General features: G+C 40.2%; 1 protein-coding gene across 1 annotated transcript in view; it reads left to right on the top strand.

The window, feature by feature from the left end:
* Positions 1 to 17,105, top strand: part of HYDIN (HYDIN axonemal central pair apparatus protein) — a 347,254-nt gene that overhangs the window by 79,526 nt on the left and 250,623 nt on the right. The window contains exon 9 of the mRNA XM_043599622.1: positions 10,239 to 10,338. Coding sequence (XP_043455557.1) covers positions 10,239 to 10,338 — 100 coding nt within the window. The remainder of the gene's footprint in view (positions 1 to 10,238; positions 10,339 to 17,105) is intronic.

Consider the following 17,105-nt stretch of genomic DNA (forward strand, 5'->3'; position numbering starts at 1 on the left):
ACAGACCTCTTTTCCCACACAGCGTGCTGAGCATATCTGAGATTCATTGTGGGGTTTGGAGCAGAAGTATGATGTGTACCAAGTGTTTTAGAAATGTTATCATGGTAGCCACATATGGTTCAAATTGGAGGGTGGTCTAGGTCAGGCAGGGGAAATGTCCTAGTGCAGGAAGTACCAGGGAGACTGAACATCTCTGTAGGCAAGTTCAGGGTGATGTGTGAAGGTCATGTTGACCTAGATGATTGGCCTGTTAATGGTCAGAAAGCAAAGGAAATGGCAGGTGTGAGAGATGTTCAAAAGAAAGACATTAAAGTGCTTTTGATTGGTTGTTGAGATTGGGACATGGTGAGGAATCATGTGTCTCCTCAGATCTTAAGTAGAGTGGCTGGGACAAGTATGATGTCCTTGATGGAAATTAGCAGATCAGGAGTGCTGGGTTTAATGCCTGGCTTTGCCAATAGCAATTGTGACCTTAAACAAGCCATTTGATCTCTCTGGGCTTTGGTTGCCTTGTACACAAAATAAGGATTTTGAGGTAGGACACTTAGATCTTTTTTTTTTTATTTTTTTTTAACATTTATTTATTTATTTTGAAACAGAGAGAGACAGAGCATGAACGGGGGAGGGTCAGTGAGAGGGAGACACAGAATCTGAAACAGACTCCGGGCTCTGAGCTGTCAGCACAGAGCCCAACGCGGGGCTCGAACTCACGGACCGCAAGATCATGACCTGAGCCGAAGTCGGCCGCTTAACCAACTGAGCCACCCAGGCGCCCCTTAGATCTTTTTGACTCAAGTTTTGATTCTCCAATTTGGAACAAACTCTGAGCTCCTTAAGGTCAAGGAGTGCCTTATCCTTATCTGTGCCCCAGGTCTACCACAGTACCAATTGAAGGAGGGAGGAAGGAAGGGAGGAAAGGAGGGAGGGAGGGAGGGAGGGAGGAAGGAAGGAAGAAGGGAGGGAGGAATGGAAATCAGTGGGTGGTGATGAATTTGGTTCTGAATATGGTGAATTTGAGGTGACAGTAGATATCCAAGAAATTTTGGAAATGCAGTACTAAATTTGTAAGAGAGGAATTGGAAGTAGAAGCAAGATTTGTGAGTATTATATAGAGACCTTCACTGAAGGCATGTAAAAAAGATGGAAATTCTAAGAACAGAGTAAACTAGGAAAATTGCACAGGGCCCAAGACAGCCCCCCAGATGCTCACCTTTAGGGACCCTGAAAAAAGAGGAGAGGCTGTAAATTCACAGAGAAGGATGGCTAAGAGGAGAACCAGCTAGCTGAGAGCTCATCAACATATCTTACATGTCTCTCTCCCCTTTTCTGGTGGGTTCATCACTATTTTCTCCTGAAGTTCTCTTCTGAATCTTGCTTGTGTATTAGATCAGCTACGCCAAATGGCCACTATTTAATTTCTGACAGTTGAGTTATGCATCAGTGATTAGTTTTTTTATTAGGGTGTGATTCCTTTTAATTAGTTTTTTTATATGAGCTGAATTTACAGTAGAAGCAGGGGGGATTAAAATCAAGCAGTGTCACCTACTCATCTAACAGTCAATCTCTAATGGATACCCTGTGCAAAAAATAAAAATAAAAGGCTGGTGCAGTGGCTTAGAGACCACCTTGCTTTCTGATGGGCTCTTCAGCCTCTGTGTCCATTGAGGAAGGACATTGTCTTCAAATGAGGTAAACTTAAAAAGGAAAATCACCTGTTACCTTAGGGTCTGAAAAGAAATAAATGATAGACTTATTTTCTCAGACATATGTCTAAATATCTTGGTTCTTCAAATGCACCACCTAAAACCAAGGTTAGTTTAGCCCTTACTGTGTTCTGTGAATATTGAATATTTTATGGGAATTCTGTTCCTATTCTAGCAGCTCTTTCAGTTTAAGGCAAGTAGATTTAAGATCCAGATCAGTCACTGTCCCTAAAATGCCCCGAGGTGGTGATGAGTTTGAATTTAATAAAATTTTATTAATTTGATCATGTGAGAAGTACTTTAATTCAATGCTGACCCAAACTCTAGAACTGCAAATTCTTACTCTTTTCTACCACCTGTTCACCACTTGGCCATTGGTTAGTTCCTTTGTCTTGACTCACTTTCTTCTCAATATGTTCATTGTATAACATTGCCATAGAGTCTGTTGTTCAAACTTTGAGTTATGCTGGAGTGTCTTGGGTACTGATATAGTCTCAGAATGCAGAGATGGGAGTTTGTCTTTGGAGAAACCCCAAAGGTGTTCACTGGTAGAAAAAGGGAGTAGATAAGGACGCCGAGTGACTACAGGGAGAAGTCAGTTCAGGACAGATATAGGACATATAAGTCTGGAAGGATTTTTGTTTTTAGCTTTACTTGGTAATTTATTGATATTCTAGTGGTAGCCATGATTGTTGTTCTAGTCATCAGTGCATGTAGTGTATTACTACTATTTATATCAAGTCCTCATGTGAATTCTTTTGATAATGTCTTGGAGTATTGGCCTAGAAATTTCCATTTATGTCTTCCTTGGGGAAGGTACTGCATTTGGTAGAATACTGATTATTTCTCAAGCTATCTGCTTCTGTATCATTTTTTCCCCCTTTTGGAAAAAAAATTGCAAAATTAAGTCTATTATGCATGTTTTGTGCCTTCCAGAGAAGCAAGTGAAATTGACTACTTTCAGAAATATAATATTCTATTTTACTAGATGGAATCTGGCTATACAGAATTTTGACAGTCTCATTATGTTATATCCGCTGCTTAGGTCTCTTGGGTACTTGAGTGAGAGAGATTCAAAGACGAAAACCACAATTCTGAGAACTGTGAGGCAGAAGAATATCACACGGCAAAAAGAGAATTAAGCTTTAAATTTCCATGGGTGTCTGGGAATCCTCTGAGAAATCACAGCACAGATGTGCTGCCCTTATCTCTGGACTCTGGTACCATTGGCTCAGGTCACACTTTTAAAAGATGCAGCAAATTTCTGAATATTGAACGCTTGATATTTTCTCCAAAAGGAAGGCCTGACAATTTAAAGGTATTTTCCCAAACTGGTCCTCACTGATTGCCTGACATTGGTGAGCCAGGAAAACATTTTTACTTCTGGTAGCAAATGTCTTTTCCATTAAAGAAAACTTCATCCAGGGGCACCTGTGTGGCTCAAGTCAGTTAAGTGTCTGACTTTGGCTCAGGTCATGATCTCATGGTTCCATGAGTTTGAGCCCCACATCAGACTCTCTGCTGTCAGCACAGAGCCTTCTTCAGATCCGCTCACTCCCTTTCTCTGCCCTTCCCCCACTCATACTCTCACTCTCTCTCAAAAATAAATAAACATTAAAAAATTAAAAATTAAAAAACTTCTTCCAGTGTCCTGAGGGAAGCTTTAGCTTAATTTAACTAAGCCTCAAAAAGGAAGGGAAACTTGATAATTTCTTTATTACCAGGTAAGTAATAGTAAACCATGCTTTGTCGTCACCTAAGCCTACAGAAAACATGTGGTTCAGCAATTCAGACTGAAAGCACAGCTCAAATTTAGTTTGCTTTATTTTTCCCAAATCGGCATAGCATGTAGGCTCAGCAGAACCAGGTTGGGTGGAAGCCCAGATGGCTACCAAAGAGGAAAGATGTAGCTTTTTGCTGCAAACCCCTTCCACTTGTACCATTAGTCATGAGTCACATTGCAAACATGTGGGAGCTGACTCCTCAGAAATGGACACCAGAAAGGAGAAAGGAGGACAGGAATCTGCTGAGAGCAAAGTGTCCTTGACAAGTCACAGCTCTTCTGTCAGTATGGTTTTCCATCCTTCAGTCTCCTTTTATTATTGTTCGTCCTCTCAGATCTTTGTGCTCAGGCAAACCTTTTCCGCCTGGTACATCCACTATTGTATTGGAGAGCCACCGTAGGTGGAGGGAGGCCTGGGGGAATCTTTAGAAACAGGAAAGTTTCCCATGGCTCATTAAATAAAAGTTAACACCCTTCTGTGTTAAAAGAGACAAGAATCTGTTCTCTCTAGAGAAGGGCATGAACATCGCACACAACTACCTCATCTCCTCCAAAACCTCAGTGGAATTTTCACTGCAGACGGGTTGGAGTATCTCATTGAAAACAGGACACATCTTCAGTGAAGCTTGCTCTGACAATGGCCAGATCTTAGTTCCCTCTCTTAAAATTTTTTCTGGTCATTATTTTGAGAATCAAAACTTTATGAAAAGCACAGCGTCTTGCCTCAGGAATTACAATGGAGTACAAGTATGTCCTTGCCTGTCACATGACGACTCGATCTTTTCTCTCAATGATAATTAGGATAGTTTACCTTCAGTATATTAGCTTCCATTTTTGTTTCTTATTTCTCTTGGAGACAACTTCTACTTGCCCCGAATGATGATAAAGAGAGCTATGATATCTCTCATTGATCTGGAAGATTCTAGAAGAGCAATTGTAGGTGGTGAAACAGAGTATAGCTTCTTATCAGTGCTTCTGTTTTTAATTGATTGATAGAAACCTGATTAAGAAGGTATTTTTATTTTCCATGAGAAGTTAAAATTTTTTTCCTTAAATATGACAACACAGCTGAAAATATTTATTGATGTAGTCGGGAACTTCTCCATTTTGCTGGAACATGATGGGATTCATCACATGTTATACAGATGTTCTTGAAGCCATTATTCACTGTACTTGTTCTGAGCTGACTGTACCCTGACCCAACTAGGATAGCTTTATAATGATATACCAATGCACTTCTCTAGAGCTGCGACATATTACTGTTGACTATTTCATCCAAAAAATCTCTTGAGTCACCTTCCAAAGTAACTGAACATATGAGCATATAGGCTCTCCTACCATGTTTGCCAGATGGGAGCACCAGGTCATGCTGGCTTCATCTCAGCCCAACGTTATCAGTTGTAGTGGCTTTAGATTTCTTCTGGCATTTTTTTTTTTTTTACCATGTGAGAAAGGTGAGGCCTGACCTTTTGTTATAATTGTGGGCGGTGGCAGGGTGGGGGTTCAGGAAATTAAAGAAATTAAAGAAAAATATATTATAAAATCCCAGCTCTACTGCTGGTGTGGTCTTGGGTGAGATACTTCTGTTTGCCTTGGTTGTCTCATCTTTAAAATGGGATAATACTACTTCACAAGGTTGTAAAGTTTGAGGCAGGTAATGTATATCAGCACTTAACACAGTGCTGGGAACATGAACTCTTGGTTAATGGTTGCCAATATTATGATTTAGTTAGATTCAATTCAGTCTCATTAGATTAGGGAGTATGATTGGAAAGTATACCATCTGACTAGCAAACATTTGGCTCACTCTCCTAAATTTAAGTTGGGGATCAAAATGCAACTATTTTATATGACAAAGGTAGGCATTGAGCCATATTGTAAACTACTTTCCAGATAAACCAAGTGAATTAAACATATATATGTAGCTCTGTTCTTGCAGTTGGGCTCTAATTTTGCAAAACTTTCCATAATCTTTCATTGGAAGGGAGGGAGGGAGGGAGGACAGAAGGAAGGAAGGAGGAAGGAAGGAGGAAGGAGATGGGTGATAGGTGGGAAGGAAGGTGATTTTTATTTTAAAATATTTTTTTAAGTTTACTTATTTTGAGAGGGGGGGAGGGGCAGAAAGGGAGAGAGGGAGAGAGAGCGAGAATCCCAAGCAGGCTTCACGCTACCAGCACAGAATCTGATGTAGGGCTCGAACTCATGAACTGCGAGATCCTGACCTGAGCCGAAATCAAGAGTCGGACACTTAAGACACTGAGCTACCCAGGAAGATGATTTTTAAAACATTTTGTTTTTGGGGGCACCTGGGTGGCTCATTCAGTTAAGCATTGGACTTTGGCTCAGGTCATGATCTCGTAGTTTGTGAGTTTGAGCCCCATGTTGGGCTCTGTGCTGACAGCTCATAGAGAACCTGGATTCTGCATCTTCCTCTCTCTGTGACCCTCCCCCACTCGCCCTCTGTCTCTCTCAAAATTGAATAAACGTTAAACATTTTAGAAAAAATATTTTGTTTTTTATTTAAGGGTTCTTAAAGGATATTTTTTAAATAGCCCCTTTAGTCATTGTCAATGTAGGTTTTTTAAGAAGATAACTTTAAAAGGACAACTTTATCATGATGGTATCAATCACCTGTTATGAACTAGTGGCAGTGTGTTCATAGACAGCTTTCCAAAAGTCTCAAAACTATCTGGCAAGTCACTTGGTTGGTTGTTCTTGTTCCAGAAGGAAGCATGACATCCCATTTCTAGAAATATTTAATATTTGAGTAAAAGCTGCAGTATGAGAGTTAGCTTTGGACCTGAAAATTCAAAGCTGATTCCTTCTAGTAGGCTGCTTGATTGAGAAATGAAATGCAGTTGTGGATCTGAGGAAAAAACAAATATTAAGATCAAGAAGGAAGATAATTACAACATAACTGAAGGCCATTTTGACAATTATTTTCAACAAACAAAATAAGAGTCACTTACAGGTCACATTCTATATACTCAGTCTCTCTTTTGGAGTAGAAGAATAGATGATGATAGAAGATGGGTCATACACACACCCCCCCACCCCCCCAAAACACACATGGAAGAAAGCAGGACAGCAGGTGTTCTGTGTGGTGAGGTTGGTTTCAGAGGACTGGGAAGAAAGGATATTGATGGCAGAGCCAACAGGGAAAATTCTGAGTGTTTTGGTTTTCAGAAAGAGATTTTAAAATGGAGCAATAATGAAGGAAAAATTCTTTTCAGAGACTTAAATGACACGGAAATTTAATTTCAGAAGAGTTGAGAAGTAATGTGAAATGTTTCAGAGCTATGTAAGTAAAAGTGGGGTCAGTTTAGGCTGATTGCCTGTTTCTGAGGTTTGTTTTCTCTGATTTGCTAGAAGGTGCTATAAAGAGTTTTTGCTGTAAAGAAATAGAAGTTGGAGCAGCAGTGGCTCAGTCAGTTAAATGACCACCTCTTGATTTCAACTCAGGTCGTGATCTCATGGTTTGTGTGTTCAAGCCCCCGTGCCAGGCTCCATGCTGGCAGTGCATAGCCTGCTTGGAAGTCAGTCTCTCTCTCTCTCTCTCTCTCTCTCTCTCTCTCTCTCTCTCTCTCTCTGCTCCACCCCTCCTCAAAATAAATAAATAAAACATTTTTTAAAATGTGAAAAAAAGGAAAAAAAGAAATAGAAGTTACTTAACTTTTAAATCCCAAGTGAAAAATAAGTGTCCTTCTACAAGTTCCTAACTCCTTCAAATGACCTGATATTGAAAGCATCCCTCTGTGAGAGGAAATGGAATGACCACATTTCTCTTTTTATAGATACACATAGTCCTCTTAATGTACATTAACTCCTACAAGCCCAGGAGACGGTTTTCTTCCTTCCTCCCTCGTTCCCTCCTCTCTCTCTCTCTCTCTCTCTCTCAACCCCTCTCTCCCTCTCTCTCTTTCTTTTCTTTTCTTTTTCTATTCTTTCTGAGAGAGCATGCATGCAAGAGTGAGAGAGGAACAGAGGGAGAAGGAGGGATCGACAATATTAAGCAGGCTCCATGCTCAGTGTGGAGCCCAACAGGGGGCTCAGTCTCACGATTGTGAGATCATGACCTGAGCCAAAATCAAGAGTCAGATGCTTAACTGACAGAGCCACCCAGGTACCCCCAGGAGAGGGTTTTAGAATAGGATTTGTGCTTGAATTTTCTCCCAGGGTTCAGTAAAAGCTGCAAGTGACTAGCAGATGTTGCTGGCACAGTAAAACCACCACAGCCCAGGATAAGGAGGCACTGAGCCCATGGTTCCATTCACTCAGACTGAACCCTGTGGACTCAGATTCCCTCACACTCGTCTTTCCTCACTATACAGAATGACTTATCAGCCTCCAGGAGCCTCCAGATCAGAGGATCCTCTTATGGATCACATCCAAACACCAATGCTCCCTCCTCTGGGGGAGATTCTGGTCACCTCCAGAGTGTGTCTTCCCACTGTTTTCCAACCCACCAGTTCTGCTAATCAGACTTTTGTGGTGATGCGGTGTCCAAGAATGCTTCTAGGATAGAACTTAAGTGTGTTCCCATCTTGTGTGCACATGGATCCTGGATTCTCTTGCTGGGATAATGCTTTTGAAAGTCGTCTGGTGCACCCCAAACACTAAGAGGCTTGAATTTTCTCACATGTACTGAGCTTATCTGATTTCCAGTGTATCCTTCTTGGGACCCTATCTTACTGTCCTGGTGAGACTTTTCTAGCATAGGTTTTCTTAGGATCCAAAGTAGCTCCTTTGGTCAGTCAGTTTGGATAGGAACAGGTTAGTCGTGTCCGTTCTGCACCCCCAAACAGAGCAGCACCTAAACCCACCAGAAGAATACATTTGTCCACTGGTTAGGAGGAAGTCCGGATCTTCAGTTCTAAGATGAAATGTGCACCATTGGACCTGTGAATGGACGAGCCACCTCTTGTGCCTGACCACTTTGTTCTAGCTGAGAGTGTTCCTAACACTCCATATCATTGGAGCCCCAAGTCATAAGGGACCAGCATTTGCCATTTATCAGAAGGGAACAAATACTGGTTTCAAAGTTTGGAAAAGTGAAATGCCTCAATAAGTGAAAGCACTTAGGGCTTCCCTATCCCCACATGATCCTAGAGGTCCCTTTCAGCTCTAAATTTGTATGACTTTTGTCCAGTTGAGAATATGGCAGATATAGGCTGCAACGATGAATAGGCATTGGCTGATAACTATACAGTCGTGGATACAGCCGATTGAATAGATATGTTGAGGACTATGAGCCACTTGTGGGTTAGGTGCTGGGAATAAAACAGTCCCTGCAGTCATGGGGCCTTCATTCTAGTGGGCTGATCTCGGATGTGAGAGCTTCCAGGATCCATGCAACACTCACAGCCCTCACCACTGCTTCTGTGCCCTTCATCATTGTGAAGTCAGGATACTGCCTGGGAAGTTCACTGATCAGTCTGTTGCATTCATGAACAAACCCAAGTTGGCTCTAGTTTTCTATTTCCACCCTCTTGTTCGATGTCTACTTTGTAAACCATTTTGTTCCTTGCTTGATTCTTTACTCTACCACTATGTGCATTTCTAGCCAGCCTGGAGTGAATACAATATGCATTGGGGATTGTCTGAAACAGAGCCAAGTTGTCTTTTTTTAGTTTTCTCTTTAGCTAGTGGGGTCATTTATAACTTTTCTGGCGTGATTATCACTTTTTCCCTACTTGGTCCTATTTACAAAAACCATAGAAAAATACACACCATCCCCCCCTAAGTTTTGAAAAATACTTTTATCTTATTCTTTCCAGGTGGCATAAAGGTAACATCACTTATATTAAACAGTTATTTATTGAGCTCTAAATGTGTACCAAGTGTGGGGCAAAGCATTTGACCTGCATGACCTTGTCAGACTTTGGGTGAGAAACCCTTTGAAGCAGGTGCTACTGGCATCTCCTTTTACAGTCCTGACAATTTAATGAAGAGGCCCCAGGTTACATGGTTAATACAAAAATATTTTTCAATGAATACCTCAAGGAGATTCTCATATGTAGCATGTTGTATTACAATTTCAAAACTTGGTTTCTTTATTACTACTTTCGAGTGGTTTGCATTAAAACAAGAAATGTCACACTGGATTAGAACCAGCGTTGGATCTGGGCATTGTTTTGCTTTGGATCATTGCTATGTTTTCACAAGTTAAGAGTATGTCCTTGTGCTGTCACCTTAAAAGTTAGGAACATGGCCCCTCCATCAAGTAAGTTACTCATCTGGACCATATAGATAGGTAGATATGATATATAGATCAGATAGATAGATAGATAGATAGATAGATAGATAGATAGACAGACAGATATGGTGCAGCACCTATCACATCTATCATAAAATATTTGTAAGCATACTTATGACCCCTTTAAGATGTGAGTTCCTTGTAGTCTCAGACCTCACCTTTCTTCATCCCTGAAGCCCAGTGTTGGGCATCTGTTGGCATACAACAAGTGTCCATTGGATACGCAAATACTGAAAATGTTCTAAACATCCTAGTTTCCTTTAGTAATTATGTATTCATGAACTCACTGAAATTATCTTTGAAGCTTGCTTCCAACTGGTACCACCTCTTAACGAGTAGAATAAATTTACTATCTGTTGGGTAAAATAGTGCTTTCTTTTATCTGTTGTAAAAATATTGCCTTCAAATTTTCTGAGGTTATAACATAATAGCAACATTTAAAAGCAGTGTCTTCCCTTTATCACATTGTTTTCTAATGATTCTTTCATGGTTTCAGGAAGGTGATGTCTGGCCTAACTCATCAGCTGAAATCACTGTGTACTTTAATCCCCTGGAAGCCAAGCTCTATCAGCAGACAGTTTACTGTAACATTTCAGGTAAAGACTTTCTTTGTGTGGTAAACTCAGGTTACCAAGTGCCCAGAGCATCAAGAGGGGTGCATGCGTGTGTGTGCGTGTGTATTTGTGTGCAGACTACAGGAAGTACATGATATCAACCGGGGAATAATAGAGTCAAGCTATGCGCTTTTCATTTTTTCTTGAACAGATCAAACTTTGAAGTACATTACAATTATAGTGTAGTCACAGGGATAGGAAACCACGGAGCTGGGTTTGCTCTTGATTTTTAGAACAATAAAGAATATTACTTGACACAAAGTCTCAACATTTGATTCTTGTTCTTTTTTATAGTCTTTGGTGTTTGAATTTTTTACTTTTTGAGTTTTTAATCAAAATAATGCAGCCAGGGAGGATGGGAAGACAGCCTGGCAGTGGCCAGAAGCTGCAAGGGGGATGTACAAATAGAGTGGTAACCTGACAGCTTCAGAAGATTGGATACAGGTAGAGGAATTAAACACAAAAGTAAATATATTGAGGATAACAAAAGCCAGTATTTTTCACTCTTGAAGGAGGCAGATACACAGATATGTATGTGTGGAAAGGAGAAAGGCTAAGATGAGGCTTTGGTATTGGAATGGAATTGGAGTTCCTTCCCTATGAACTCATGGTTGTTGATATGCACAGAGGCAGAAATAAATAGATGTATAAATGTGTGTATACGTTTTATGTACATAGAGCTGCATCTTTCCTAACTGTGTCTATTAAGAGATCCTGGCAGCTTTAAGACCCTAATTGCAGTGAGCACACTGAGTACCCAAAGTTTGGTTTCTGAATCCTGCCCTCTGCCATGAGGGCCTTTTATCAGGACTGAGGCAGAGAAAGAAGATGAGCTGGGAACATTCCTTTCCTGCTGGAAACTAAGGAAATGCTCAAAGAATGACAGGGTTATGTCAAAGTGATACAGAAGCCAGCAAAGGGACTTCCACTGACCAAATTTGAAACAAGTTAAGAATCAAAATAAATAATGATAACTAATAGATTACAACACATTGATTAAATAGGAATCTCTGAATCCACTAAATAAAAATTTACCATTTAGCACTTCTGGTAATAATGAATTCAGGTAAAAAGCATTCTGAAGATTTAATGGATCTTAAAATAATGGGTGAAAGCAGGGTATAGAACAGGATTTTATGTAGTCTCAAAATATCCTACCTCAGAATGCTTATTAATTATAAAGGGGAGAAATCTAACTTTACAATGAAGAAAACTGGGAGATGTTATCTTAGTTAATACTAACAGTAGTAATCCAGCAAATCAACCTCACGGACTGCTCGCTAGGATACAATGAAAACAAACATCTCTTCACTGATATTAGGGTCAAAATATCTAACACGGTCTAATTATGGGGAAACATTAGATTAACCCAAATTGAAGAAAAAACCAAAATTAACAGCTTGTAATCTTCAAAAATATCAAGCTCATGAAAGTCAAGAAAAGACTGAACTGTTCCAGATTGAGTGAGACTCAAGAGACATGACATCTGGATGATTGGATCCTTTGCTATAGAGATTATTGGGTAAAGGATGTATGGAGGCTCTTCATACTACTCTGGAAGGTGTTCTATATTTTGAAAATGCCTCAGAATTCTCTTTTAAAATACTGATGCGAATAAATAAGTAAAACAGGTAGATAATCAGATGATAAAGCTAAAGAGTAGTCTCCAGTGTTACTTTCAAGATGAAGCACTTTTGGCTGTTTCTTGTGGTGGTAATTTTCCTTACTAATTCTATGCTTATGTTGCTGTTTTGTTGATTTGCCAGCTTCTCACATTACCTTTTGAGACTCCCGCTCTGAAAGATAAGGATTTAGTTCCCTTATGATCTTATTGTTCCCTTGCTCGCCTTACTGAGTTATAATATACATGCATTTGGGGCGCCTGGGTGGCTCAGGCCGTTCAGTGTCCAGCTTTTGATTTTGGCTCAGATCATGATCTCACAGTTCGTGGGTTCAAGTCCTACATTTGTTTCTGTGCTGACAACATGGAGCCTACTTGGGATTCTCTCTCTCCCTCTCTTTGCCCCTCCCCTGCTCTCTCTCTCTCTCTCTCTCTCAAAATAAATGAATACACCTTTTTTTTTAAAGCGTGTTCCTTTTAAAAAATAATAATTTACATGCAGTATATTTCACCGGTTTTTGGCGTACAGTTCTGCAAGCCTTGACAAACCCCAATAGAATAACTGCCACCAAAATAAAGATACAGAATATTTCCATCACACCATGAAATTCCTTCCTGCCACGTCACAGGCCATCCCATTCCTCCACCTCAGCCCCTGGCAACCCAATTATTTTTATTTTATTTTTCGAGTTTTATTTGTAGCTTTAAATAATATACTTAAAACTATATTTTTTTGTTCCATCAATTCTATGGTCTCTCTTTGACACGTACACGTGTTGGGACCCCTGACCTGCTCACCACCATTCCATCCTCTCAAATTTTCCTGTTAATTTTTTTTAATATTTATTTATTTCTGAGACAGAGAGAGACAGAGCATGAGTGGGGGAGGAGCAGAGAGAGAAGGAGACACAGAATCCGAAGCAGGCTCCAGGCTCTTAGTTGTCAGCACAGAGCCCGACGCGGGGCTCGAACTCACAAACCATGAGATCGTGACCTGGGCCGAAGTCGGTTGCCACCAACTGAGCCATCCAGGTGCCCCACCCTCTCAAATTCTATGAGTTGTTCTACTTTTGTATTAAAATGATTGGTAACCATATTTAAATCGTCTAGTTTGTCTACATAAATTCTGTACACTGAAGGGCCAAGTTTATTCTGGGATTAAACTTTTTTAATCCTCTGATGGTTGGATGTTCTGACCTCTATTGGTGAATGTTAATCAGCAAAGAATTCCCCTAAGGTGTGTAGCAATTAGTTTCTCTCTCTTCACTGTCCACGAGGTCTCACAATTATGCCTCACGTTAGCTTACTTCATCATTGAATTGACTCTTTTGTGCAGCTTTTGCTGCACCCCCCCGCCGATGCTTCTCATTCTTCCTTTCTTCCATCCTATCTAATTTTAGAATACATGCTCTTCTTTTCCTTGAAGACATTTTTCTCAGAGCCCACAAGCTTCTCATTCCAAGTCAGATCAGCCACCTCCTGCATAGTTATTACCAGGGAATTTTTTAAATTTCCATGTGTGTTCCATTGTATCTTTTTACTCTCACTTTGCTCAAGTAGCTTCCACAGAAAGGGTATATAGAAGGGAAACTATGATCCCTGCATACCTGGTAATTTCTCATTCTGCCTCCATACTCACCTGATAGTTTAGCTGACACTTCTAGGTTAAATTTTTTTTTCTTCAGAATGTTGAAGACATTGTGCCAACTTTATGGTAAAGGTCCGGAAGTCTGAAGTCACCTAGTTCTCATTCCTTGCTAGGTGGCCTGTTATTTCTCTCTCAATATTTTCTAGGGTTTTCTTTTTGTACTTGAGGTCTGAAATGTCATGAAGCCATATCCAAGGGTGAGGTTTCTAACTCATCCTCCTCAGCTTTCTATGGGCCATTTGAGTCTGATTACTCATGTGTTACTTCAGCTCTGGGAAATTGTATTATTTTTTACATATTTTCCTCTGTTATATTTCATTTTATTCTCCTGGAGATCTTAACAGTCTAATGTTAGACTTATAGGGTTGATCATCTGTTGTCAAAGAACCAGATTTTAATCAAACATGAGCAGTGAATGACATTAAATGCCATTCAATGCTATTAAATAAGGATGTGAAGAGAAGTATTTATTTGTCAGAAAATTCCAAGGTAGCAAGTGTCAGGCAGTCACAGAGTTCCTTCCAGTGCCTTCAGATCTGTGGTTGTTCATTTGTATGTAAGAATGGGAAAGTGGGTTTAATTTTCAGGGTAATTAGTGCTATTTACTTCTGCTGTTTAATGTTTAGGTCTCCTAGGATTTACAGCTGTGGTGGTTATTTTAATAACAAAATATTCAATGTCTAGAGAGAGAGAGTAATAAGAATGCACAATCGCTAGCCACTTCAAGGCAAAAATCCCACTGTTCTGCTCTGCCTAGCATGTTTTCAGTGCATGTCTACACAGCCACTTTTCTCTGTATATAAGGAGGTCAAGCAGTCTAAGAACAGTATAGAAGGATGGGCTGCCTAAGCCAAGATTGTGCTGCCCTCCCCCTCCCCCCAGTTATATATGTCCCTTCCTGATGATGTTTCCCCCATTCTCCCTGGAAGTAACCATCACTTTGACTTGTATGATCATGATTTTTTTTGTTTGTTTTCACTTACATGCTTGTTTAAAAAATTTATATATTGAAATTATACTCTATTATGCTGTTAGCACCAGGAAGATAAAGTCAGTCAATAAATATTGATTACATAAATGAGCAAATAAATGAAAAAAATGAATGAGTGAATGAATCCTGGTTTGATCTGGTCGTTCCCTTGCTCATGAATGCAGGATTCTCAAGATTGCCCCAGAATGGATGCAGAATGGACTAGGGGCTTCAGGATCGACATAAATCCATTTCTACACTTCATACCAGCATCATTTACCCCAGACTTCTAAATGGGTCTGGAGGAAATGCTGGTACATCAGTGTTCAGACAGAGGCTGGAAATGCTCCAGTGGCCCCCATGCCACAGGTGGTAGATCCTCCCTCCCATCTATGACTCGCGGCATGTCGTGCTTGGCCATGTTCCAGGGGGTTGGCTGCTCTCCAGGAGGTTCCCAAACATTACATAACTAGCTGTGTTCATCTATTGTTTTGTTTGCAGTTGTGAATTCTGCCACAGAATTCACATCCTGGATAAACTGAATAGTATAATTTTCCATCTGCATGACATTCTTCTTTATTCTGATAGTGGTTTATTAAAAGACATGATTGCCAGAGAAGGGTTTTGTTTACCTTGTAATTCCATATTATCTTCCTTGTAAATTCCATGTAATTCACTGTGTCTTTTCAAGGGCTGGTGATGATTCCTTAGTATTATCTTCAAAGAATTGGTAAAACTTCCTGGTTTTAGGTCACTAAAAAATGCTTTTTAGGCAGATAGAAAAGCCCCTTCTCTTGTTTCGTTTTGCTTTGCTTTTGCATTTAAAAAATACTTTGAGCATATAGTAGAAAATACGTATGGATATGCTTCCCCTTCATGCCTTTTTACGTAAATTATAGCATACTATACACAATGGTTTTGACACTGCTTATTAAGTATTTCTTGCAGATTATTCCATGAACACTAAATAAAAAGTGTCATTCTTTTTCATGGTCCTATAGGAATCCTTAGTATTTACATACTATCATTTAATTTTTAACCTTTTGTCACTAAGGAACAAGACATACAGGGGTGCCTGGGTGGCTCAGTCCGTTGAGCATCCGACTTTGGCTCAGGTCATGATCTCGTGGTCTGTGAGTTCAAGCCCTGCATCGGGCTCTGTGCTGACAGGTCAGAGCCTGGAGCCTGCTTCTGATTCTGTGTCTCCCTCTCTCTCTGCCCCTCCCCCGCTCACCCTCTGTCTCAGAAATAAATAAACATTAAAAAAATTTTTTTTAAAAAGAAACAAGACATACATTCACAAATGTGCATAAAATATACTGTGGTAGGCAGAGTAACAGCCTCCCAAAGATGTCCATCTCCAAACCTGTGAATATGTTACTGTGGATGTGTTACATTGCCTGACAAAGGGAAATTAGGGCAGAAAATGGAGTTTCAGTTACCAATGAGCTGACCTTAACATAGGGAGATTAACCTGGATTATGCGAGTGGCTCAGTAGGTAATCATAAGTGTCCTTTAACTTCAAAGAGGGAGGCAAAAGTATCAGTCTCAGTGTCAGAGTGATGTGATAAGAGAACGACTCAACCAGCTGTTTCTGGCTTTGAAGATAAATGGCCAAGAGATGTGGACAGCCTCTAGAAGCAGGAAAAGCCAAGAAAATAGATTTCTCCCCAGAGTCTCCAGAAGGAAATTCAGCTCTGCCAACACCTTGATTTTAGTCCAGTGAAACCCATCTTGCATCTTAGACTTCTGACCTCTATAATTTTTAAGATAATAAACCTGTACACTAAGGCATTTAGTTTGTGATGACCTGTTTTAGCAGCAACAGGGAACTAATACACATGCATATATATTATAATTATAAGACAAATATCACATACGTGCTACTAAGATAATATTTCCAGTCCTGAGAAGCCCCCTGTGTGTCCCTTCCCGGGCACACTTCCCTCACCCCATCCTCCCCCTGAGATCGTCACCATTCTATCCTTCATGGTCATTATTTCATTGCCTTCATTTGTAGTTTTTACCCCAATGTGTGTGCACATAAACAATGCAAGTTGGTACTGTCTGTTTTTGAAACGTACATAATTGGCATCAATCTGCATGTCTGTCTCATCCATGTTGTTGCTCATAGCCCCAGTCCTATTTTGTTTTCATTGTTGTGTAGTATTCCATCCTGTGAATATATGTTCAGAAACAGGAAGTAGCAGGGAAGACCAGTGTCATTTGTCTTGAGGAGGCCTCTTGAGATGCATGAAATTTAACCCACATCTCCACCTGCAACTTTTTTTCTTTTGAAAGCTTTTATATCTAGGCACCATGAGTACAAAGATGTACAAAACCAGAGCTCCTGCCCTCAGAAAGCACTAGAAATGAGTGGAGGAAAGTAACCAGCAATTATATTGCAATGCTATCCAGTGAATGAATGCATTAATAGATGAGGGTACAGGGCACACACAGCTCAGTCTCGGTTTCTAGGGAAGGCTCCTCAGGGAAAGTGACCCTTCTG

The sequence above is a fragment of the Prionailurus bengalensis genome, chromosome E2 (genome assembly GCF_016509475.1).
Source record: "Prionailurus bengalensis isolate Pbe53 chromosome E2, Fcat_Pben_1.1_paternal_pri, whole genome shotgun sequence".
NCBI lineage: Eukaryota > Metazoa > Chordata > Mammalia > Carnivora > Felidae > Prionailurus > Prionailurus bengalensis.